General features: G+C 34.5%; 1 protein-coding gene across 2 annotated transcripts in view; it reads left to right on the top strand.

The window, feature by feature from the left end:
- paxbp1 (PAX3 and PAX7 binding protein 1) overlaps positions 1-20,943 on the top strand; it is a 47,387-nt gene that overhangs the window by 9,481 nt on the left and 16,963 nt on the right. For both annotated transcript variants that reach the window (XM_059968698.1, XM_059968697.1), the window contains exons 5-12: positions 4,509-4,612; positions 5,216-5,436; positions 7,108-7,294; positions 14,433-14,556; positions 15,568-15,670; positions 16,063-16,178; positions 19,086-19,285; positions 20,709-20,856. In XM_059968698.1, coding sequence (XP_059824681.1) covers positions 4,509-4,612; positions 5,216-5,436; positions 7,108-7,294; positions 14,433-14,556; positions 15,568-15,670; positions 16,063-16,178; positions 19,086-19,285; positions 20,709-20,856 — 1,203 coding nt within the window. The remainder of the gene's footprint in view (positions 1-4,508; positions 4,613-5,215; positions 5,437-7,107; positions 7,295-14,432; positions 14,557-15,567; positions 15,671-16,062; positions 16,179-19,085; positions 19,286-20,708; positions 20,857-20,943) is intronic.

Raw genomic sequence — 20,943 nt, 5'->3', positions numbered from 1 at the left:
CATTGAATAATATTAAGTACATATACAGTAGTGCCAATAACTCCGAACCTCCATCCAATTAATTAAGGATAATATAAGTAATGTTTAGGAAAAGACAATTCAACTCATGTAAAAATGTTGAGTAAAAGGTCTCCAAGTTTCTTCAAATTTAACTGAAGGATCAAAAACCACACTTCTAATTTTTTCTAAACTCAACAAATAGTTTGAGAAAACCACTGAAATACAGTTGGAGGATTAATTTCTTTCCAATTCAATAAAATAGATCTTCTAGCCATTAATGTAACAAATGCAATCATTCGTTGAGATGAAGTGGATAAACGATTATTATCTGTCATTGGTAAACCGAAAATTGCAGTAAGAGGATGCGGTTGAAAATTAATATCTAAAACTCTTGAAATAATACTGAAAATATCTTTCCAATAATTTTGGAAACAAGGACAAGACCAGAACATATGAGTCAATGAAACAACATCAGAATGACATCTGTCGCAGGTTGAGTTAAGATGAGAATAAAATCGAGCCAGTTTATCCTTAGACATATGAGCTCTATGTACAACCTTAAATTGTATTAGGGCATGTTTAGCACAAATAGAGGACGAATTTACCAATAATAAAATTTTTTCCCATTGCTCAGTAGATATAGGACAATGCAACTCTTCTTGCCATTCCTTCTTAATTTTTTCTGATACATCTAACTAAATTCATGATCATATAAATGATGGCTACTGAACTCTTTTGATAAGGAATAAGGGCTAAAATTCTATCTGTAATGTCCAATGGATATTCTTTCAAAAAAGACTGTAACTCATTATACAAAAAATTTCTAACTTGCAAATATCTAAAAAAATGGGTTTTAGGTAAATTATATTTATTAGATAGCTGTTCAAAGGACATAATGTTATCATCCAGAAACAGATCACGAAAACATGTTATACCTTTTGTTTTCCATAAAAGAAAAGCTTGATCCATAGATGAAGGCCGAAAAAAATAATTAGATATTAAAGGACATGATAAAATAAATTTATTCAAACCAAAAAATTTACGAAATTGAAACCAAATTAGTAATGTATATCTGACTATAGGATTAGTTATCTGTTTATTCAATTTGAATAAAGAAAAAGGAAGTGAAGATCCTAAGATTGAAATCAGTGAAAAATCTTGCACAGATTTACATTCCAAATTTACCCATTGTGGGCAAGTAGCTATAGTCCATTCTTGTGTCCATATTACTTGTGTCAATATTAAATACCGTATATTGACTGCCCAATAGTAAAATCTTAAGTTTGGTAAAGCCAAGCCGCCCTCCTTCTTAGGCTTCTGTAAATATTTTTTACCCAATCTAGGATTTTTGTTCTGCCACAAGTAAGAAGATATTTTAGAGTCAATAGTATCAAAAAAAGCTTTAGGAATAAAAATTGGTAATGCTTGAAATAAATATAAGAATTTAGGTAGTATCATCATCTTAATAGCATTAACTCTACCAACCAATGATAAAGATAGTGGAGACCAACAAATAACAAGTTGCTTAATTTGATCAATTAAAGGTAAAAAGTTAACCTTAAATAAATCTTTATGTTTTTTAGTAATTTTAATACCTAGGTAAGTAAAATAATCTGTAACAATTTTATATGGTAAATGTTTATAAATTGGAACTTGCATATTTAATGGAAATAGTTCACTCTTGTTAAAATTCAATTTATAACCAGAAAAATTACTAAATTGAGCAAGCAAAGACGAAATAGCAGGGATAGATCTTTCAGGGTCAGATATATATAATAACAAATCATCAGCGTATAATGATACTTTATATGTCCTCTCCCCACGGGTAATACCCAGAATATTAGGTGATTCACGAATAGCTATAGCCAACGGTTCTAAAGCAATGTCAAATAGTAAAGGACTTAAAGGGCAACCTTGCCTTGTACCACGAAATAGCTGAAAAAAAGGGGATCTTTGATTATTGGTAAAAACCGAAGCTAAAGGTTTATGGTATATTAATTTAATCCATGATATAAATTTTGAACTAAAATTAAATTGTTGCATTGTAGTAAATAAATATGGCCATTCAACTCTATCAAATGCTTTTTCAGCATCTAAAGAAATAACACATTCTGGTATTTTAGATGAAGAAGTATAAATAATATTAATTAATTTTCTAATGTTAAAAGATGAATAGCGATTTTTAATAAATCCAGTCTGATCTTCAGAAATAATTTGAGGTAGTATATTTCTAATCTAATAGCCAAAATTTTACTGAAAATCTTAAAATCCGTATTTAATAAGGATATAGGCCGATAGGATGCACATTCAGTAGGGTCTTCATCTTTTTTAAGAATTAAAGAAATAGAAGCTTCATAAAAAGATTGTGGAAATTTACCTACACTTAATGCATCTTTAAAAATTTTACAAAGCCAAGGAGAAAGTATAGAAGAAAAAGATTTTAAAAATTCTACGGGAAAACCATCTGGACCAGAAGCTTTACCAGAATTCATTAAAAAAATAGCCCTTTCTATTTCAGACTCCGTAATAGGTGTATCTAAAATTAAGTTATCCTCAACAGTTACTTTTGGAATATTCAATTTCCTTAAAAATTCATTTATTATAGAAGAGTCCTTAGTGAATTCTGATTGATATAAGGAGTTATAAAAATCTTGAAAGGCTCTATTTATCTCTTTGTGGTCGATCGTCAGAGTACCATCTTGTTTACGAATCCTAGTAATCTGTCGTTTATCCGAAACAGTTTTCAATTGATTAGCCAGTAATTTACCAGACTTATCTCCGTGCATATAGGATTGAGTTTTTGATTTAATTAACTGACTTTCAATTGAAGAGGATAATAATAAACTATGTTCCATTTGAAGTTCCACTCTTTCTTTATAAAGTTCTTTACTAGGGGTCATTGAATAAATCTTATCAATTGCTTTGATTTTATCAACTAATGTTAATATTTTAGAATTAGTTCGTTTCCTAACTCCAGCAGAGTATGAAATAATCTGTCCATGAATATATGCTTTAAAAGTATCCCACAAAATTCCACTAGAGATCTCTGCTGTAGAATTTGTTGAGAAAAACAAATCAATTTGTCGTTTAATAAAGTTAACAAAGTCTAAATCCTGCAATAAAATAGGATTAAACCTCCAAAATTTAGCATTGATATATGAATCCGTTATTTTAATAGATAACTTCAGAGGTACATGATCAGATATGGTAATACAGTCATATTTACAATCAGTAACATCTGTGAGTAAATGGTGATCAATGAAAAAGTAATCAATTCTTGAGTAATTATGATAAACATGGGAAAAGTATGAAAACTCTTTGTCATTAGGGTGTAGAAAACACCAAATTTCACAAATAGCTGAATCAATCATAAAAGAGTTAATAAGAGAAGCCGATTTATTTGGAAGAGTTTGGGTGGGCTTGGATCTATCCATCACAGGGTTTAAACAACAGTTAAAATCCCCACCCATTATCAGTCTATATTGATTCAGATTAGGAAAGGATGTAAATAAGCATTTAAAAAATTCAGGACAATCAGTATTTGGAGCATAAACATTAACTAAAACAACTTTTTGATTAAAAACTAGACCAGTAATTGTTGAAACTCTTGAGCCAGAGCTTCAGTTCCCCATGCTAATTGTCTACTCCAACAATGGCTGCTCCGCTTAAATTTCACTTTTATTGGCCCAAGTGACACTTGTATCACTAAAAGACTTACTCTTTTCAATAGTTTTCGATATTGATAGAAAGATAAATTTTTTCATCTGTTTATTTCAACTAAAGGAAAATAACCACAAATGGTCAAAATATACAGGAAATCTGTGATGTTAAATTTTGTGTCGATTTTATTAGATGATTGTGTCAAATATATGGCGATTCCCAGTTATTAAATGCTGCAGTATAAACAACATCAGTGTAACAGGGAAATTGCTTTTCTAGAAAATGGACCATATTGCAATTTTTTAAAAATTGCAGTATGTTATGTTATCTGCATGTGTCAAGATCTGCAAGATGAAAAAAAAAGTTTGTTTATTTCCTTTATTTACACATCAGTATCTTGAATTCTGGGTAGTGATTTGTGAATTCCATTTGTTACCTTTTTGGAATATATTACAATAACAATAATGCTCAACTTTTCAATTCAATTTAGCATGGGTTCAAGAAGGACTTCAGTGTTTTTCAAGATTGTTTATGTTATTGTAGAGGAAAATTAAATGACTGTTACTCTGGACTCAAAGCAGCATTGAAAAAACATAATAATCTTGAAGAACACAATAAAAACCTAACTATACATACAAAACCAACCCTATAAAAAATATACAAATAACTGTTACATACCTAGACTGATTGTGTATACATAAAGTGAAGTTAGGTGACGTTTATGTAATGGTGGTGGGGGAGTTGAACATGTTGACGGGTTTGAAGGAAATAGCTGTTTCTGAGTCTAGTGTCCTGGTGTAATGTAGTAGTTCTGGTAGTAATTTGCACCTATTTCTGTGTGAGAACAGGGATTGAAGGAAGTGATGATGAAGCACTTGACACAACAGATCAGGATGAAGAATTAAAGATGTGGGAACAGGAGCAAATCAGGAAAGGAATTAGTGTCCCTCAGGTAACTTCTTGCTATATAAACAAGGTGTAAGTAATTAAGATTATTTTCAATTAACCTTTTTTGAATAATTCTGTAAATATTCTTTTGAAAGTGAATGACATTGCAACCATTTATTTGTCACCACCTAAATATTGCAGTCCTGTTTGATAGTCTGTCAATCCATATCCTATGGTTAATATCATAGGTCCAATCATAGTCTAATTCTTCACAATACATTTAATACAAAATATTATTTTGAATCTCAAAACTTCTTATAACATTTTGGTGGATTACAAGCATCTCATTGAAACCTATATGTGCCAATGCATTTTAAAAAATTCCTGGAAAAGAAAGACATATGCATATTTTATGGTATATGTGTGAGATGTTAAGTAACTGTAGATTGTAATAATTAATATTCTTTTGCTCCCTAATTGTTCCTATTATGTGCAATCCTAGCAAGTACTTGTCAAACTTAGTCAATGAATCTACAGTAAATATTTACTTTAAAATTTTGAGATAATTTATTTTTTTTACATTTGTTCAATTTGAAGCAAAATGTCTTTTGTCTATTCAGGTATTTAACTTTTTGAAAGAAGTTTACAGCTTTATCTTTCTGTATAGGTGCCAAGCAACCATCCTACAGATTCGGCTAACATGTACTACCAGAACAGTTACCAGGCTATTCCATATGGTTCTTCATACAACCTTTCTTACACATATAATGCCTATGGAGCAACAGAGTCCAAGTCTATCAAGACAGATAATGCTATTCCTTTCAAACCTTCCATTAATGAGATGCCTCCTGTTACTATTGATTTGGTAAAGAAACGCCTTAAAGACAGGTAGGGCAGACCAGCTCTCTCAAACAGGCTTCTGAGACCTGTGCTGTAGCTTTCTATCCTTCAGGCGCAAAGCAGCCTGGTGAAGAAGTGACAGAAATGTGTCGTGGGACATTTACTAAACAGCACACATTCTACATAAGAAGACATCAGCCAGTACTCGATGTCGTCTTGGAACACGACATCGGTCATGACTGTATGACTACAGTCTGTGTTTTAAGAATGCAATATCATATTTGCACTTCTGAAACTGTACCCACTAACTTTTAAAGAGCTGGATCTTAGAGATCTTGTGCAATGGTGACATAAGGCAAGATTTAATTGACTGAAAATTTATTACATTTTTATACTGTAAAGTACAAGTTTACTTGACCAGTTATGTTGAATTTGGTAGAAAGATTGTTCATTTCAAAGGCTGCTGCTGTTACTTTATTGCTAATGATAAAATTTGTACAAATTATTTATGAGGCCCACTAAAAGGGAAAACAACGCTTACTAATCCTGAAGTAATTTTGATAGACATCTTACCTCTTTGCAGCTCCAGTCTTAAACTAAATGTGTGGTAAGTGTGATGATGAGGGTTTTTTATTCCAGTAGGGAAGAATATCGAAAGAGGTTGAAATCTGTAAACAGAATATAGGTATAGTACATTGGAATTTCATCAGATTCTGATCAAACTCTCAACAGAAAGTTAATGTCAACATTTAGAAAGAACACAAATAATGGCTGCAGTAAACAAACTCATCAATGTAGACATTTTAAGAACCATAAAAGTATAGCTATGTTTAAGATTGTTGCTTTTAACCAATTGAGTCCACTTGGGTTAATTCAAAGCTCTTTACTTAATGCTGTATGAGAAAAGAATTATATCCAGAATTTGTAATCAATGGCAATTCTCATGTGCCCATTAAATCATTTTAATCTTATAAATTGATTATTTTCTTTACTTTCTGGTATCTTTTCCATCAGCATTATCCAAGAGATACTTATGGATCAGTTTCTCTAATTGAATTTAAAAAAAATAGAATGGAAAGTAATAGTAAGGGGAAATGTTTCATGCCTAAAATGGACTTAAATCTATAATTAGTTAATATAATATAAAAGTTTGATTGAACACATCAAGTTGTTCAGCTGTTTCTGCACTGCCACAAACCAGTTTCCTCCATAACAATCTGTTCCTCTCCTTGGACCTGACAGCTAATAGAATATAAATCATGATGGTATTAAATCAAATTTTAGAAGTTTATTGGACTTTAGAGCTTTTTATAAACTAAACTAGAGGTTTAATTATTTGAAGTCACATGGTCACATGTAGCTGCCTTGCTTACAAACATTAAAAATTTATCGGGAATAACTAGAGCTCTCCATAAACTTGCAATGAATTATGTGATCTGTACGTCTGGAATCAGGGCAGTTGTGTATGCTTGCAATTACCTTAGGATTTGATGGTTATGATTTCATCTTTCAACTTGTCATCTCAAATCAGTATAACAGCAGATAGATTTATTAATATCAATATTACTTAAGTAACAATGGTATGTCACTATTGATACAAAATGAAATGTGATATAGAGATTTGATGCTCAAATTTTATTTTGTGGTATATAAAGCATTCCTATTTGTTCCTTAAAATCAATGCTTAAAATAACTTCCATGGATTGCTGTTGTTGTTAGGTTGGACTCAATGAAAGAAGTGCACAAAACAAATCAACACAGACTGGATAAACTTCATGAAGATCTGGAAAACTCTTCTAAAACAATAGAAAGACTTGAAGGCATCACCGATGATAATGGACGGTATAGATTCTTTCAAGAAATGCGAGGGTATGTCCGAGACTTGCTTGAGTGTTTCAACGAAAAGGTAAGTTGAAGTAGTTGTTTATGGACTTCCTGCTTGTAAGTAAAAAGAAAACAACTTTCATGTGCTATGTATTAAGGGTCCTCACCACAGGCGCTACTGTACTGATGGAGTAAACTGATGGTAGACTGTATTTGCAATTTCTTGATTTGAGTAATTGATATTCCAGCTGCCATCCACCATATTCCATTCACATAACATTAATACTATGCATTTCAATATATACATGTTGAAGAAAAATAACTAGGTAGGTTTTCCTCAGCATTTAAAGCTAGTGACAGATCAATTAAGAGTGATTACCTGCATTGGGGTGCAAAAACTGTTGAAGTTATGATTTCACTAATTATCTTGTATTTTGTAAACTTAGACATTCACTTTTGGTGTTTAACTTTTTCACCGTGATTTAAAAGTAGACAATGTTTTTATCTGTAAAAGTGAAATGCTGTCCAAGAAGTTATTTAGACTACAAGTCTCATCTTTTTTTTTCAAAATTACTTTCTATTCCCTGATGTTGAAGGGTTTCTATTGTATATTGTGCATTCCATATGATTGTAAGATAAAATACCGCAGGGCGATAATAGTATGTAGGAGGTTCTTATTTAATATCCAAGTTAATTAATATTAATGATTTGTTTATAATCTAATCACTGTATAACACAAAACAAATGTGCTGAACCTTAGTGAACAAGCATGTATCTGAAATCCACTTGGGTTGTTATTGTGGTGAAAATGCACCTGGAAGCTAGTTACTTGCAAAAGAAGAAATTGCTGCCATAGCTCCAAACACCTAACTCAGGGGTCATTGGTGAATGGCCTGCAATGCGTAGAGCAACCTTGGTAAGAGTAAAGAAGAGATGAATTTGACAGAGGAGAAATAAAAGGGATGAAAATCTTCTCCATGACAAAGCTGTTTAATCACTTCAGAGGCAGGCAGCTGCATGTCAATGTTTTGTGATTAGTAATCTCTATAGGCATAGCCAGTGATATTCAGCTTTGTAGAGCTTGGTTTCAACTTCCTGAGAAATATAATTCCAGAGTATGAAGCATTAACAGGTTAAATATCATTACATTTGTTTCTAGCCATTCTTGATTGTCCTCTGGGAGCACATACTGTACAGAACCAGGCCTTTTCTTAAGGTCATGCACAAAGTACAAGTTACATTGTTTTGTCATTCAACTGTTCCTTTGTTTTCACGGTGTCTTGTGAATCTCCATATTAAATCTTGGAGAGGGGTGGGTGTTAACAATTGGTTGACTTAAACTAAACTTCTGTTTTTCAGTTCTTCAGTTCTTTTGCGCGAGTTAGGCGAGTAATAGCTCGTTTGAATTCTTGTAGCGTTGCATGTTGTGTGCTGACTGATTGTATTGTAAAATTACTGGCTGTTTACTTGCATCTAGAAATCTTCATGAACTTTGGAGTTTTTGTTTTTAGTAATCACATTCTAGCATTTGGAGCCACATAGAGTTCTAGATCATGTGATGGCAAAAATACCTCCGGTGGAAAAATTGCCATTTGTCAGTAGTGTGGTGAGAACTCTCAATACATTCTTTGGAAGAAGTGAACAGTGAAGATGTGCAAATTGTGTAGCAGTAAAACAGGGAGAAGTTGATGTACCCTGACCCCATCATTTCTGTCCAATTACAAGAGCTTTTCTTGTACCTGATATTGCTAAGATGAGATTCACTTCCAGTGAAGACTAAAAGAATAACAGTTAAAATTTTGTTTTAACTTTAAACTCAAGATGTGTCTTGTCTTAGTCTTGGCTTTAATTTCATGTGTCACTGGTCAAGTATTTGTATTGATGCGCTCCGAGAATCATTTAGTGTTTTTTTTACCAGTTTCAGCTTAGGTGTCAGTTGTCAAATTGGAAATCTTGATCTAGCTCTAAGTTAATTTTTAAATTTAAACTATTTTGTTTTGAAACTTAATCCATTCTTTGGAAGTAGGCAACTCTTCATCAGCACGTTTATAGTTGTCCATAGAATGTGATATTTGGGAGTGTATAATTACCATTTAAGCTAACAAACTCTTTTTTATCTCATTCCATGGTTTCTCATAATATCTCAGCCTAGTGTTGCCCCAAGAGTATCATTTGGTTATTCATTTATTTCCTTAGTGTATATTTCTGTTGCTCCTAATTCTATTTTCCATATTTTCTGATAAGTTAAAAGCAGTATATCATTTTCCATTGGGTACAACAAGGATACGTTCATTTTGGGTCATTTTTATAGTTTCATATTGGAAGGGGGGGGGTGTTCCATTTTCTTTAACTTTTCTTAAAGCTTTCATGATAATGAACAAAGTTCACTGTTCCTCTCTGAACATCTCTGTAAACACAATAAAGCAAACTTGCCTAATGTAGTAAAATAGTTGGTAATTGTAGCCTGTAGAAACTAAACTTTTATCAATCTGAAATTGTATGCTGAATGTCCTTTCTGAATTTTAGCCATCGAGTCCCAGAGTCCTGTCATGCCCATGCTAACCATCAAGTGTGTATGGAGATACAGGTTGCAGATTCTGGAAACTTGGAGCTCAATGGACAGGCAGCATCTGTGGATTCTGTCCATGGATGCTGCCTGACCCACTGAAGTTCTTCCAGCACCTTTCCGTGTTGCTCTAACTATACTAATCCTATTTACCAGAATTTTTAGTCTTTAGCCACCTTTGTATTGATAGTCAAGTGCCCATTTGGATATTACCTGAATATTGTGAGTGTCCCTAAATATAACATCATTCAGAGTTCTGGATTCCAACCACCATCTGGATGAAAAGTTCTTCCTCAGATCCACTCTAAAACCTCTTTCCCCCTTAGTTGATAGCTTTGCCCTTTGCTGTGTATATTTTTGCTTTAGGAAATGTCTCCTATTTTCCTTCCCACGTATGTCTCCCCTTCAACCTCTTCCACCTCAAAGTACCACTTGAAAATCAAGTGCTTTCCTGGCGTACTTTCTCGGGCTTCTAGCTGGGTACGAGTATCAATTATGATGGATGATTCAATGACAAGCTCTGCCATCTTCATCAGGGATGATGCCAGGGCATGTCCAGTCCAGTGGTATTTATACCCTCTCCCCCTCCGCCAAAGTCAGTCTCTCCTGATTTGTTAGTCAGGAGAGTGTAAACCCGATTGGATGAAGAGCTCATCTGTGTCCCATTCTTTGGACTGTAAATGAACAAGATTAGCGCAGACCCGTAGTGCAAATAATAGACTACCTTCATATTCTGTCAACGATTGCACCCTCCAAATCTTCCCTTTCATTACAACATTCAAGATGAAAGTTGATACCTTTTAATTCTTCATAGTTCGTAACTTGCTAAAGTAGTAAAATAATTTCATTTTCATTCCTAGCCTTTTTTGGCATCTCCAAACCCTGAATGCTTGAAACTGCAGTGAGCAATACAGTTCTGAATTATCTTGCTGCTTATTTCTCACCAAACATTAATGACTGAAATTGCTGCTTTTTGAAGCCAAACACACAAAACTGACACTATTTAAAAACTGCTCACTCTAAGCATGGCATAGTGACTAACAGCCATGCAAGTGCATGCGACTGACACTAGTTAGAAACTGTTCAACAGTTTCCTACCCCAAATAAACGGCATTGCATTCCAAATAAACAATGGGAATTCTGGCTTTTTTTTTCACATTAATTTTTGTTATTAAGAGTTATCACAAATAAGCAATGGGCTAATTAAATGGAATCCATTATCTATTTTGAGAACCCAGAACTAAAATGAAGTAACATTCAGCTGTCCCGTACCTTTATTTCATGGGTGATTTACCACTTATTGAGAGTTTAATACAGATGCTGAATAATGACTTAGAAAATTGCATTATTACGAGAGAAGATAATAAGGTACTTACTGGTTCAAATGTAGATGTGCAAGCTTTAGAGCAGGTGTTCTCAACTTTTTTTTATGCCATGGACTGCTACCATTAACCATGGGGTCTGTGGACCCCAGGTTGGGAACCCCTGCTTTAGAGGAATATTTAATCTCCAGTATAGTAACTAACTTGAATCCTTACAAAGTAGAGTTGTAGACAGTTTTGGAAGGTCAAATAATTACTGCTTAAGGTTCACAATTGGAGGAGGAAGCAGACTTATTAAACCATAATGAATGAGTTGGTGAGGTAAATTACAAGTTGTTGCAAGATGGTGAAATAATTAACAAGCTTAGATTTAATTAATGTAAAATATTTTTAATTCAAGTTTTGCTGTGGAAGTTTGAATCTGAGTCTGTAATGGGCACAGCTATTCAATCAAAATAGAGAAAGTCTGCAGATGCTAGGAATCTAAAGCAGCACATGCAAAATGCTAGAGGAACTCTGCAGGTCAGGCAGCATCTATGGAAACAAATAAGCAGCTGACATTTCAAGCTGAGACCCTTTCTTCAGGACAACACATCATGCTATTGAGTCCTGAAGAAGAGTCATGGTCCTAAATGCTGACTGTTTGTTCATTTCCACAGATGCTGCCTGACCTGCTGAGTTCCTCCAACATCTTGTGTGTGTAATTCAATGTAGTATTCTATTGATTACTGGACTACAAAGGGTTATGTGAAAAGATACTTAGTTTTGGCTGGCAACCTAGGAGGCCTTTACTGTTGATAACACAAATGGTGTCCATTGTGTATTTAAGCCCTAGCTACGGAATTAAATAACTGATCGTCCATTCACATTTCACAACTGAAGTTATAGGTGATTTAATTTCAAAGGTAATTCTGGCCAAGAAATGCTTCAGAACATCCTGAGGATAAAAGTATCCATGAACTTCCCAGGTTACAGGTTATGGCAATAATCAATGATGATTAATGCTAGAGATATCTAATACATTTAAAATAAGAGTTTTTGCTACCAGTTACCTTAGGGAGAATGAAATGCATTCAGTGGCCACTTTATTAGGTATATGAGTGGATCCATTGAGGTCTTCTGCTGCCATCCTTCACCCACTTCAAAGTTCGACTTGTTATGAGTTGAAGGATGATCTTCTAAACACCACTGTTAGTAACAACATGGTCATTGGGACTACTGTTGCCTTCCTGTCAGCTTCAACCAGTTCAGTCATTCTCCTCTGACCTCTCTCATTAATAATGTTTTTCCCCACAGAACTGCCGCTCACTGGCTATTTTTTTGTACCATTCTCTGTAAACTCTAGAGACTGTTGTGAGTGAAAATCCCAGGAGATACTCACACTACAGTGTTTGGCACCAGCTGTGATTCCATAGTCAAAGTCACCTAGATCACATTTCTTCCCTATTCTGAGATTTGGTCTAGATGACAGCCAAACCTCTTGAACATGTCTGCATGCATTTATGCATTAAGATGCTACCACATGATTGGCTGATTAGATATCTGCATGACTGCAGTATAAAGTAGTCACTGAGTGTATACTTAAAAGTATGTAAGTATTGACTTGAAGAGAAGCAGTATATGCCTATGGTAAAAGGAAATGCTTACCTTACTAGTCATTTTTTTTGCATTCATCATCAAAATAGCTTCCCCTTTGGGTGTGGGGATGAGATTGAAAGCAAAGTTTAAAATATTAATTTATTTTTAATTTCTTGAGAAGCAATGCCAGCTGGATTCTTATTTTTAAAGAGACTTTGTTATTTATTTGTCCCCTTGAAGCACAGGGAAATCTACAGTTCCAAGCATGTTAATTAAAAAAATCTTTTTGTCAATTGCATTTCAACAGTAATGTAATATGTTTCTACTTCTTGGAATCATCACTTTGTGTTCTTGACAATTTTGCAGTCCTCAAACACTGCTAATTGTAATTAAATTTAATATTGTTTCATGGTGTACAATAAACTGATCTATCACGCATTATTAAAGTGGTGCAAAGATTTTAAAATATATTTATACGGAAGGTCTTTATACATGTAATGTTACTTAAATTCTGGTATTTATTTATGTTTTTAGTCTGTTTGTCTTTTGCAGACTAGCAAGCCTTGCTTCATGGTACTGTCCACAATTATAACAATTGGGTTATAGTTGGCAATGCTGTTTATCTTTAAGATCATATAATTTCAAAGGAATTGGTTATGGCTGCATCATTTCAAGACATTTTTTATATTGACGGCATTGAATCTGAATTGTTATTTTTGGTCATTGAGGTGCCAGCTATCTAAATATTGTAGCACTTAGCAAAACCTTCATCTTCAGCATGTCTTTTAACACAGAACAGCGCACAGGAAAATCTTTCAGATTCCGATGTTTGTGCTGACTAATGTGTCAGTGTAAATTAATCTCACCTACCTGCACATGATTTATATTCCCCATCCCATCCTCATTCATGTGCCTGTTTAAAAGTTTGTTCAATATTATATCTGCTTCCACCACTTCCCCACCCTATTATTTCAGAATTACCGGGTTCCACTGTTGGACTGCTTGTAGAATTCAGTGGCAAAGGATAGTAGTAGTTGCAGCAAGAGATTTATGTGGAATTTCTGTGAAATTTAGGTAACCACCAGAACTCTGAAATCCTTCATAACCAGAGGCCATAGCCAAAAAAATTCAGTAAATGATTTTTGTTAATGACTAAACTTTGAATTTTCACAATTACACATGGCAATGAGCCTGTGCATTGCAAATAAGCACAAAAGTGCTTGGGTGTGTATAAGCTTGTGATTCTAAAATGTAGAGATGCATAACATGCCTTAGTGACTCGGACAGCTTTATCCGTACATATGAGTACTGAAGCTGTTTATACAGTAGGTGAACTGGAATACTGTAAGAAATTCAAGATGAAAAGTTTTTCCATTTGCTTTAACCTGCTTTTTTCATGCATGTCTACTGGCATTTCTTTGTCAAAAGATTGTGTTAAAAATGAATGCATGAAATACTGTACCTGTTAATCTGCAAAATTGTGGTTTCCATTAAGTACTTTATATAAAAAAAAAAGTCATGTTGATTTTCATTTAACATTTGACTAAATATTTGGCAGCAGACTGAGTGGAAATTGACTCGTCGAGAAAGTTAATGAACCTTAACTAAATCCTGTTTCATCAGTGCTTTGGGCACTTTGGTTGAAGATATGCAGGGACTAGCTGGAATTTAAAACTGTTTCCATGGTGTAATTCGTGCTGACCAGGGCCTCTTATGAAGGGCCCAGGTATTACGTTGTATGTTATATTTTTCAGGTACCCCTGGTTAATGAGCTTGAAACTGCCATGCACCAGCTGCTGAAACAGCGGGCTACCCGGTTTGTCCAGAGACGGCAAGATGATATTAAAGATGAATCATCGGAATATTCAAGCCATTCAAGTCAGTCCATCTTGAAGGTTTTTATTATTCATTGAACAGCCTTGTTCACTGTAATACATTAGATTAATAAGAATGCATATTAATCTAGCAGAGTGGTTTCAAGTTGCCATGGGAATCATTTGATATATTTAATTTAGTAGAAAAAAGAAGAACTATATAGCTTATTTGGAGGAAGTAATGTCTTCTGATTACATAGCCAAATTATGATCATTATCTGTGGTACTGTTACATGACAGATGGACCATTTTTGCTTTGGATCAGATATGGTTTCTGCAGATAAATTGAAACTCATAAGTATTCCTAAAATTCAGTTAGGGAAAAATAGTTTTAAGGATTTATTTGTGTTTGCTACATGAGAGTTCATTCTTATCATTCCCCATTTTGTTAGGTTATGATTTGAACTGGAAGAAACTCGTGGAAGAGCTTGACAGTTTCTAGTGGCTGCATGATCTGCTGATCTCCATCAGCACAGTTCCACTAAAATGCAAAAAAGCCCTATGTTCATTTTAACTCAGCCATTAAATGCTGCCTCACACTCAAGTGTCTGTGCGTGTGTGTTTATGTTTTTTTTTTATATATATATAAAAATTGAAGGTCTACCAATGGTGGTTCAACTGGGAGTAAAATGTCTCAAGTTTTCTACGTATCTCACAGCCGACCTCAATAAAATATTTCTAAGAACAACATGCAAATTTCATAACACTTTCTAATTTTTGCTACTTAGACTTGTAAATTGATTAATTGGTAGATTATTACATTTTCTGCAAATTTGTATGCTGACAAGAATTCAATCATCTTTTAGCAATAACTGTATTTTTACTATGTAATTTTACTCTCTTGCTGGTTTCAAACTGATTTTATTGCTGGTTGCATTAATTTCTTACTCAGTTTACAAATTCCTAATGGTGTGGGTCCCAGTAGGTTCAAATTGTGTTCAATGTAAATAAAGATTGTTTTACTTAGTATCTTTTTAAGATGACTTTTTGGTAATTGTAAACTTTATATTTTCAGGCAAAACAGCTATGACACCAAGCCTAGATGCATTTGGTCGTGACCGTGCTTTATATCAAGAAAATGCCAAACAGCGAAGGATTGCAGAGAGAGAGGCCCGCAGGTATGATTGCATGCTCAGTCAATCATTTTGCATCTTAAAATGCAGATGCTTTTTAAATGCATGTGGCTTCATTGTCCATTACTATTTCCTGCCTGAGTGTTTTGTCACTTTCATTTTCTATAGTGATTCCACCTTTGTTGTAATTTTTATTTTAGTTTGCGTTGTATTAAGATATTCACTGACAATAGTTGTGTAGCAGAATATGCATGCACTTGGATCTAGTGAGTTAGATTTTGTCCTCATTGCAAATTAAAACACAAGTTGATAGTATTTAGCACAGTTAATAAGCATGACAGTGAAGCAATTATATTTTATAGCTTTACAAGAAAATATTTCACTCAGAAGAAAATAGCATTATAAAGTTATCAATAATTAACTGTTTATTATTTTAGAGCCCGTCGAAGGTTGGCCAGAGAGCAAGCAGGCAAGATGAGTGAACACCATGAAGGGTTATCAAGTGATGATGAAGAGACATCCACAGACATCACAAGCTTTAATATGGAAAATGGTATGCTGCTTGAGAAATAAGCTAATATATTTGATAAATCAAGGAAAACTAAACTAGTAAATTGCTAACAAAGTGCACCTTATGGAGGAAATTCATATTTTTATTCTGGGAATAATAAGATAGTTGGTGTTTTGTAGTACAGAGTGACCTGGAAATAGCCAGTTTCTTGAAAGTGGGATGGGTAGACTGTGCTGAAGATGGCTTTTGGCACATTTCCCTTCATAGGTCATGATATTGAGTGCAGGAGTTGTATCATTATTTTACATATATACAAGATATAGGTATGGCTGCATTTGGAGTGCTATGTACAGTTCTGTTCACTGTGCTATAGGAAGGATATCAATAAACTGGAAAAGGTGCAAAGAAGACTTGCAAGGATGTTATTGAGATTAGAGGATTTGGGTTTTGAGGAAAGCTGAATAGGCTAGGGCATTTTTCTTTGGAGCCTAGAAGGCTGCAGGGTTTATAAAGTTATGAGGGTGGTAGGCCATGAATGTAGGGAGTTTTTCCCCCAGGTTTGGAGACACAGATAGAGGGTATAGGTTTAAAGTATGAAGATTTAAATGCACCTGCAGATCAACTTTTTCAAATGGGGTGGTGCATATATGGAATGAGTTGCCTCTGGAAGTGCTAGCGAGGTTACAATAATGATGTTTAAAAGACATTTGGAAAAGTATATGATAGGAAGTGTTTTGAAGGATATGGGCCAATGCAGTCAGATAGGACTAGCTCAGTTAGACTACCTGGTAGGCATGGGTGACTTGAGCCAAAAGGCTTTTTTTCCATGCTGTGTACCTCTGACTCTAGATACAAAGTATGACATTTTTGAGCCATTTCAATGATGAATTTTGTTTCTTTTGTGGAATAGTTTGACCAAAGATAGTTCAACTTGCAGGTAGTTTGTGTACAAGTCATCCAAGTAGTGCTCAACACTTCAGTGCTTTAAGAGATTACTAGACAGGTATATGGAGGAATTTAAGGTCGGGGGTTATATGGGAGGCAGGGTTTAAGGGTTGGCACAACATTGTGGGCTGAAGAGCCTGTACTGTGCTGTACTATTCTATGTTCTGTGTTAACAAGGACACCAGTGATTCAGCACAGCTTCAAAATTTGCAAATGATTCCAAGCTTAGAAGCAGCAAAGGGAATGGTAATAGGCCATGGCTGTGGCTGACCTGACTATAATCTTAACTCCCCATTCCTGTCTCCAGGTTGTCATCTTGCTAATTAAGTCTTTACCTACTTTACCTTAAAATATTAAAGGAATTCTTTCCACTGCCCTTTGAGGAAACAAATCTTTTAAAATAAACTCAATACTGTGAGAGGGAAGGATGCTTTTCCTCTGTTTTAAATGGGTGATTTGTTATTTTTAAACACTATCAGATCCTTCTTGTTAAGACCTCTTAGGGTTTTTGTATGTTTTTGTCAAATCATGTCACTCTTTTAAATTCTAGCAGCTACAAGCTTTTCTTGCCTTTTTCCTGATAAGACATGTCAAGAAGCATATGGATCCTGGGCTCTGTCAACAGAAGCATAGAATTCAAAAGCAAATTCACTGAATCTTATTCTATAAAATATTGGAGTATTGGATCCAGTGCTGAGAATCCTATATTGAGGCCTTCACACTTTAGAGTGCAGAAAAGAATTACCAAAATAATTCCAAAGAATTGATGATTTAGTTATGTGGATAAACTGTAGAATCAGGTTTTAAAACAGAAGGTTGTAAAACGGGTATGTAAAATCTGAAGGAATAAAGACAGGGTAATTAGTCAAACTATTCCTGTTTGTAGAAGGTCAGGAACCAGAAGACACAAAATGAAGATGATTGGCAAAGCAGAAGCAGATAATAAATCAGGCCAGTAGACTTTCATCAGAACTGGAAGAGTGTGCTTTAAGCTGCTGAGTAGAGGAAGAGTGGAAAGAATGGAGGGTCTGTGTGAAGGTGAAGGTTTGGATTATCCTGGTGATACAATTGCTCTCAGTTGTGTCTAAAAAAGACAATTGAATGCTAGTTACTGTTTGTTGATCTTTTAGGGGGCTATAACTGGGAGGGGTAATTAGTAAGAGGTTGTAAATATGTATTGTGGACTGTGAGATGCAGAACTCAGCTGTTGCTGGAAATCTTAAATAAAACAGAGTGTTGGCAGTCTTCTACAGATCAGATGGCCCTCTGGGTAGAAAGATAACGTTACTAATGTTTGACCTAAAACTAGCCAGAGTTAATGTTACAAGTTGGAGAGTTCATGAAATAGGAAGGGTCACGGCCTGAAATGTCGACAGCGCTTCTTCCTATAGATGCTGCCTTGCCTGCTGTGTTCTACCAGCATTTTGTGTGTGTTGTTGAGTTCATGAAATAGATGGCCAGCAACAGCTTTGTCTGCATCACACTGGTCCAGCACTTTTTTTCTTCCATTACCCATCCTTGATTATTAAGATTCCTGCAGACAGATCAACTCTGATTAACAAGCATTAATTTTCCACCATTAGATGCTACCAAAAAAAAAAAATTTTGTCAGCTGGACAACCTTAATCTTCCTGCTTTTCCAGGCATTCTCTTTGTTCCCTCTTCAGAACTACTATCTATCTTCCTACAAATTCACAGCATTTTCATTTTCAATTTTGGATTTCTAAACCTGCTTTCTTTTTCAGTTTCCCATTCTTCAGTCAGTAATGTTGTAATATAATCAGGTCAATGTGTTGAACCTTTTTAAATCTTGTTAACAACAACTGCAAAGGGAGAATCAGAATCCATCTGGTTGTGTATTTCTCTTCTCAAGATGTCAACAAGTCTGTACTGTCTAATACTGTTAAATGATTTAAAAGCATTGACACTGAATTACGTGTTAAGGTGAATCTAATGCAGAAAAAAATGTTAAATGAAAACACAAAATTCTAATATCTTTTGTAGATCGCATTGTTAGTGAATCCAGGAAAGTATTTGAAGATGTTTTGGATGATTTCTGTACACTTGATTCAATCAAAAACCGATTTGAAGTCTGGCGGCAATTGTATTACACACATTACAAAGATGCATATATTGGCCTCTGCCTTCCAAAACTCCTCAATCCACTTATTAGATTACAACTCATCAAATGGAATCCTCTTGAGGTGAGTCCTGATGCTGAGTTTCACCCAAATTGTTGACAGTTCCTTATCTCCAAGTAAATGCTGTGTCACCTACTTTGTTGCTCCTTTTGTAGGTGAGACCTGATAATAGTTTATAAATAGTTTATACTTTGTTGCTCCTTTTGTAGGTGAGACCTGATAATAGTTTATAAATAGTTTATAAATGTGGTCAATGCTTTTCAAAGAATTAGAGTTTTGAATGCTGGCTTTGTGAATTCAATTTTCCCCATCTTGGCATTCCCATCAGTGGGATAAAGAGTTACTCGGTGACCAAATTTCTTTTACTTTAGTAGTCGCAAGAGGTTGACTAGCAAACGACACCGGCAGAGAACAGCTTATCTGTGTTGTCCTGTAAAATGAAGTGTGTCTGACTAGAATGGAATAAAAATACTTTGGATGAGTAATATATTTTCTAATCAATGCAAGTATATTCTCTGTTGATTAGAGGAAAAAGACAGATGAAGAGTGAAAAATTCCAGTGATGTAAATTATTAGAATAAATCTGGAATAGCTGCACTAAACTTTTTTTTATTAAAGTTGTGATGCCACCCCTCCCTATTTGTCTCCCCCTTTCTCAGATTTCACCTTCTACTGCCCTAGTATTTGCCCTCCTATCATTTTACCCTTCCATCTCTCCTGTCTGTCGTCTTATCAAGCTTCCCTTCCCATCCCTAGACTAATCCTAAAATCTTTCTCTATCCTCCCCTGCCCCCCAACATAATTTATTTTTTCCCCTTCATGCTAGCTTGTTCTTCCTTGTCTTCTGTATTATTGTCACTCTATCTTCCTGTTTGAATTTGAAAGCATGAGTGAAACTGCTCATGATTTTTCCAACCCTGTATGATTGGTCTCTTAATGTTTTGTTCAACTGTCTATTGAAAGCTTGATAAAGTAAGTTTGCACATGTAATTCTAAAACACAGATCTTAAAAATGTAATGAGAATTGCAATACTTTGACTGTGAAATTAAAAATTTTAAATGCCTTTGGGAGTTAGGAGATTCTGGAAGAGGTGAGTGCAGAAGTTTTAAGTTCTTTTTTGGGGTGTTGCAAAAATGCTATGAGATGCTCTAAAGTGGATGGAAAAGTTATTATGTTACTATTTTGAAAAAGAATGTTCTACCAGTGGTTATTCCTTAATTTGCTTAGCTAATACAAATAATTTGTTAATTATCATTATTGTCTGGGAGCTTGCCTTGCAAGTTGCTTGTGTTATAGCAGGTGACTACACTTCATATATGCATTGGCTATAAAGCATTTTGGGATTCTGTCATGTTGCAGAAGGTACTATTTGAACACAAGACTCTTTAAATGCAAAGTGTAACAATCACATTGTGGAACTACTATTTTACAGATTGTTAGTGTGTTGTCTTTAAGAGCTAAATGTATTACACATCTTTCTAACAGCCAAATTGTCGTGACTTTGAAAGTATGCTCTGGTTTGAATCTTTACTGTTTTATGGATGTGAAGAAGGGGAAAATCCACAGATGGATGATGTTGACACATACTTATTACCTGCAATTGTTGAAAAAGTGGTCTTGCCAAAACTGACAGGTAACTATTTTTTAATAGACTCATGACATTAATTAATATTCTCTTATTTGCCAAAATTTCTGTTGTGGCATATATATCAAATCATTC

The sequence above is a fragment of the Hypanus sabinus genome, chromosome 4 (genome assembly GCF_030144855.1).
Source record: "Hypanus sabinus isolate sHypSab1 chromosome 4, sHypSab1.hap1, whole genome shotgun sequence".
Taxonomy (NCBI): Eukaryota; Metazoa; Chordata; class Chondrichthyes; order Myliobatiformes; family Dasyatidae; genus Hypanus; species Hypanus sabinus.
The sequence above is the reverse complement of the archived record's forward strand: the minus strand, read 5'-3'. Positions and strand labels throughout refer to the sequence as shown.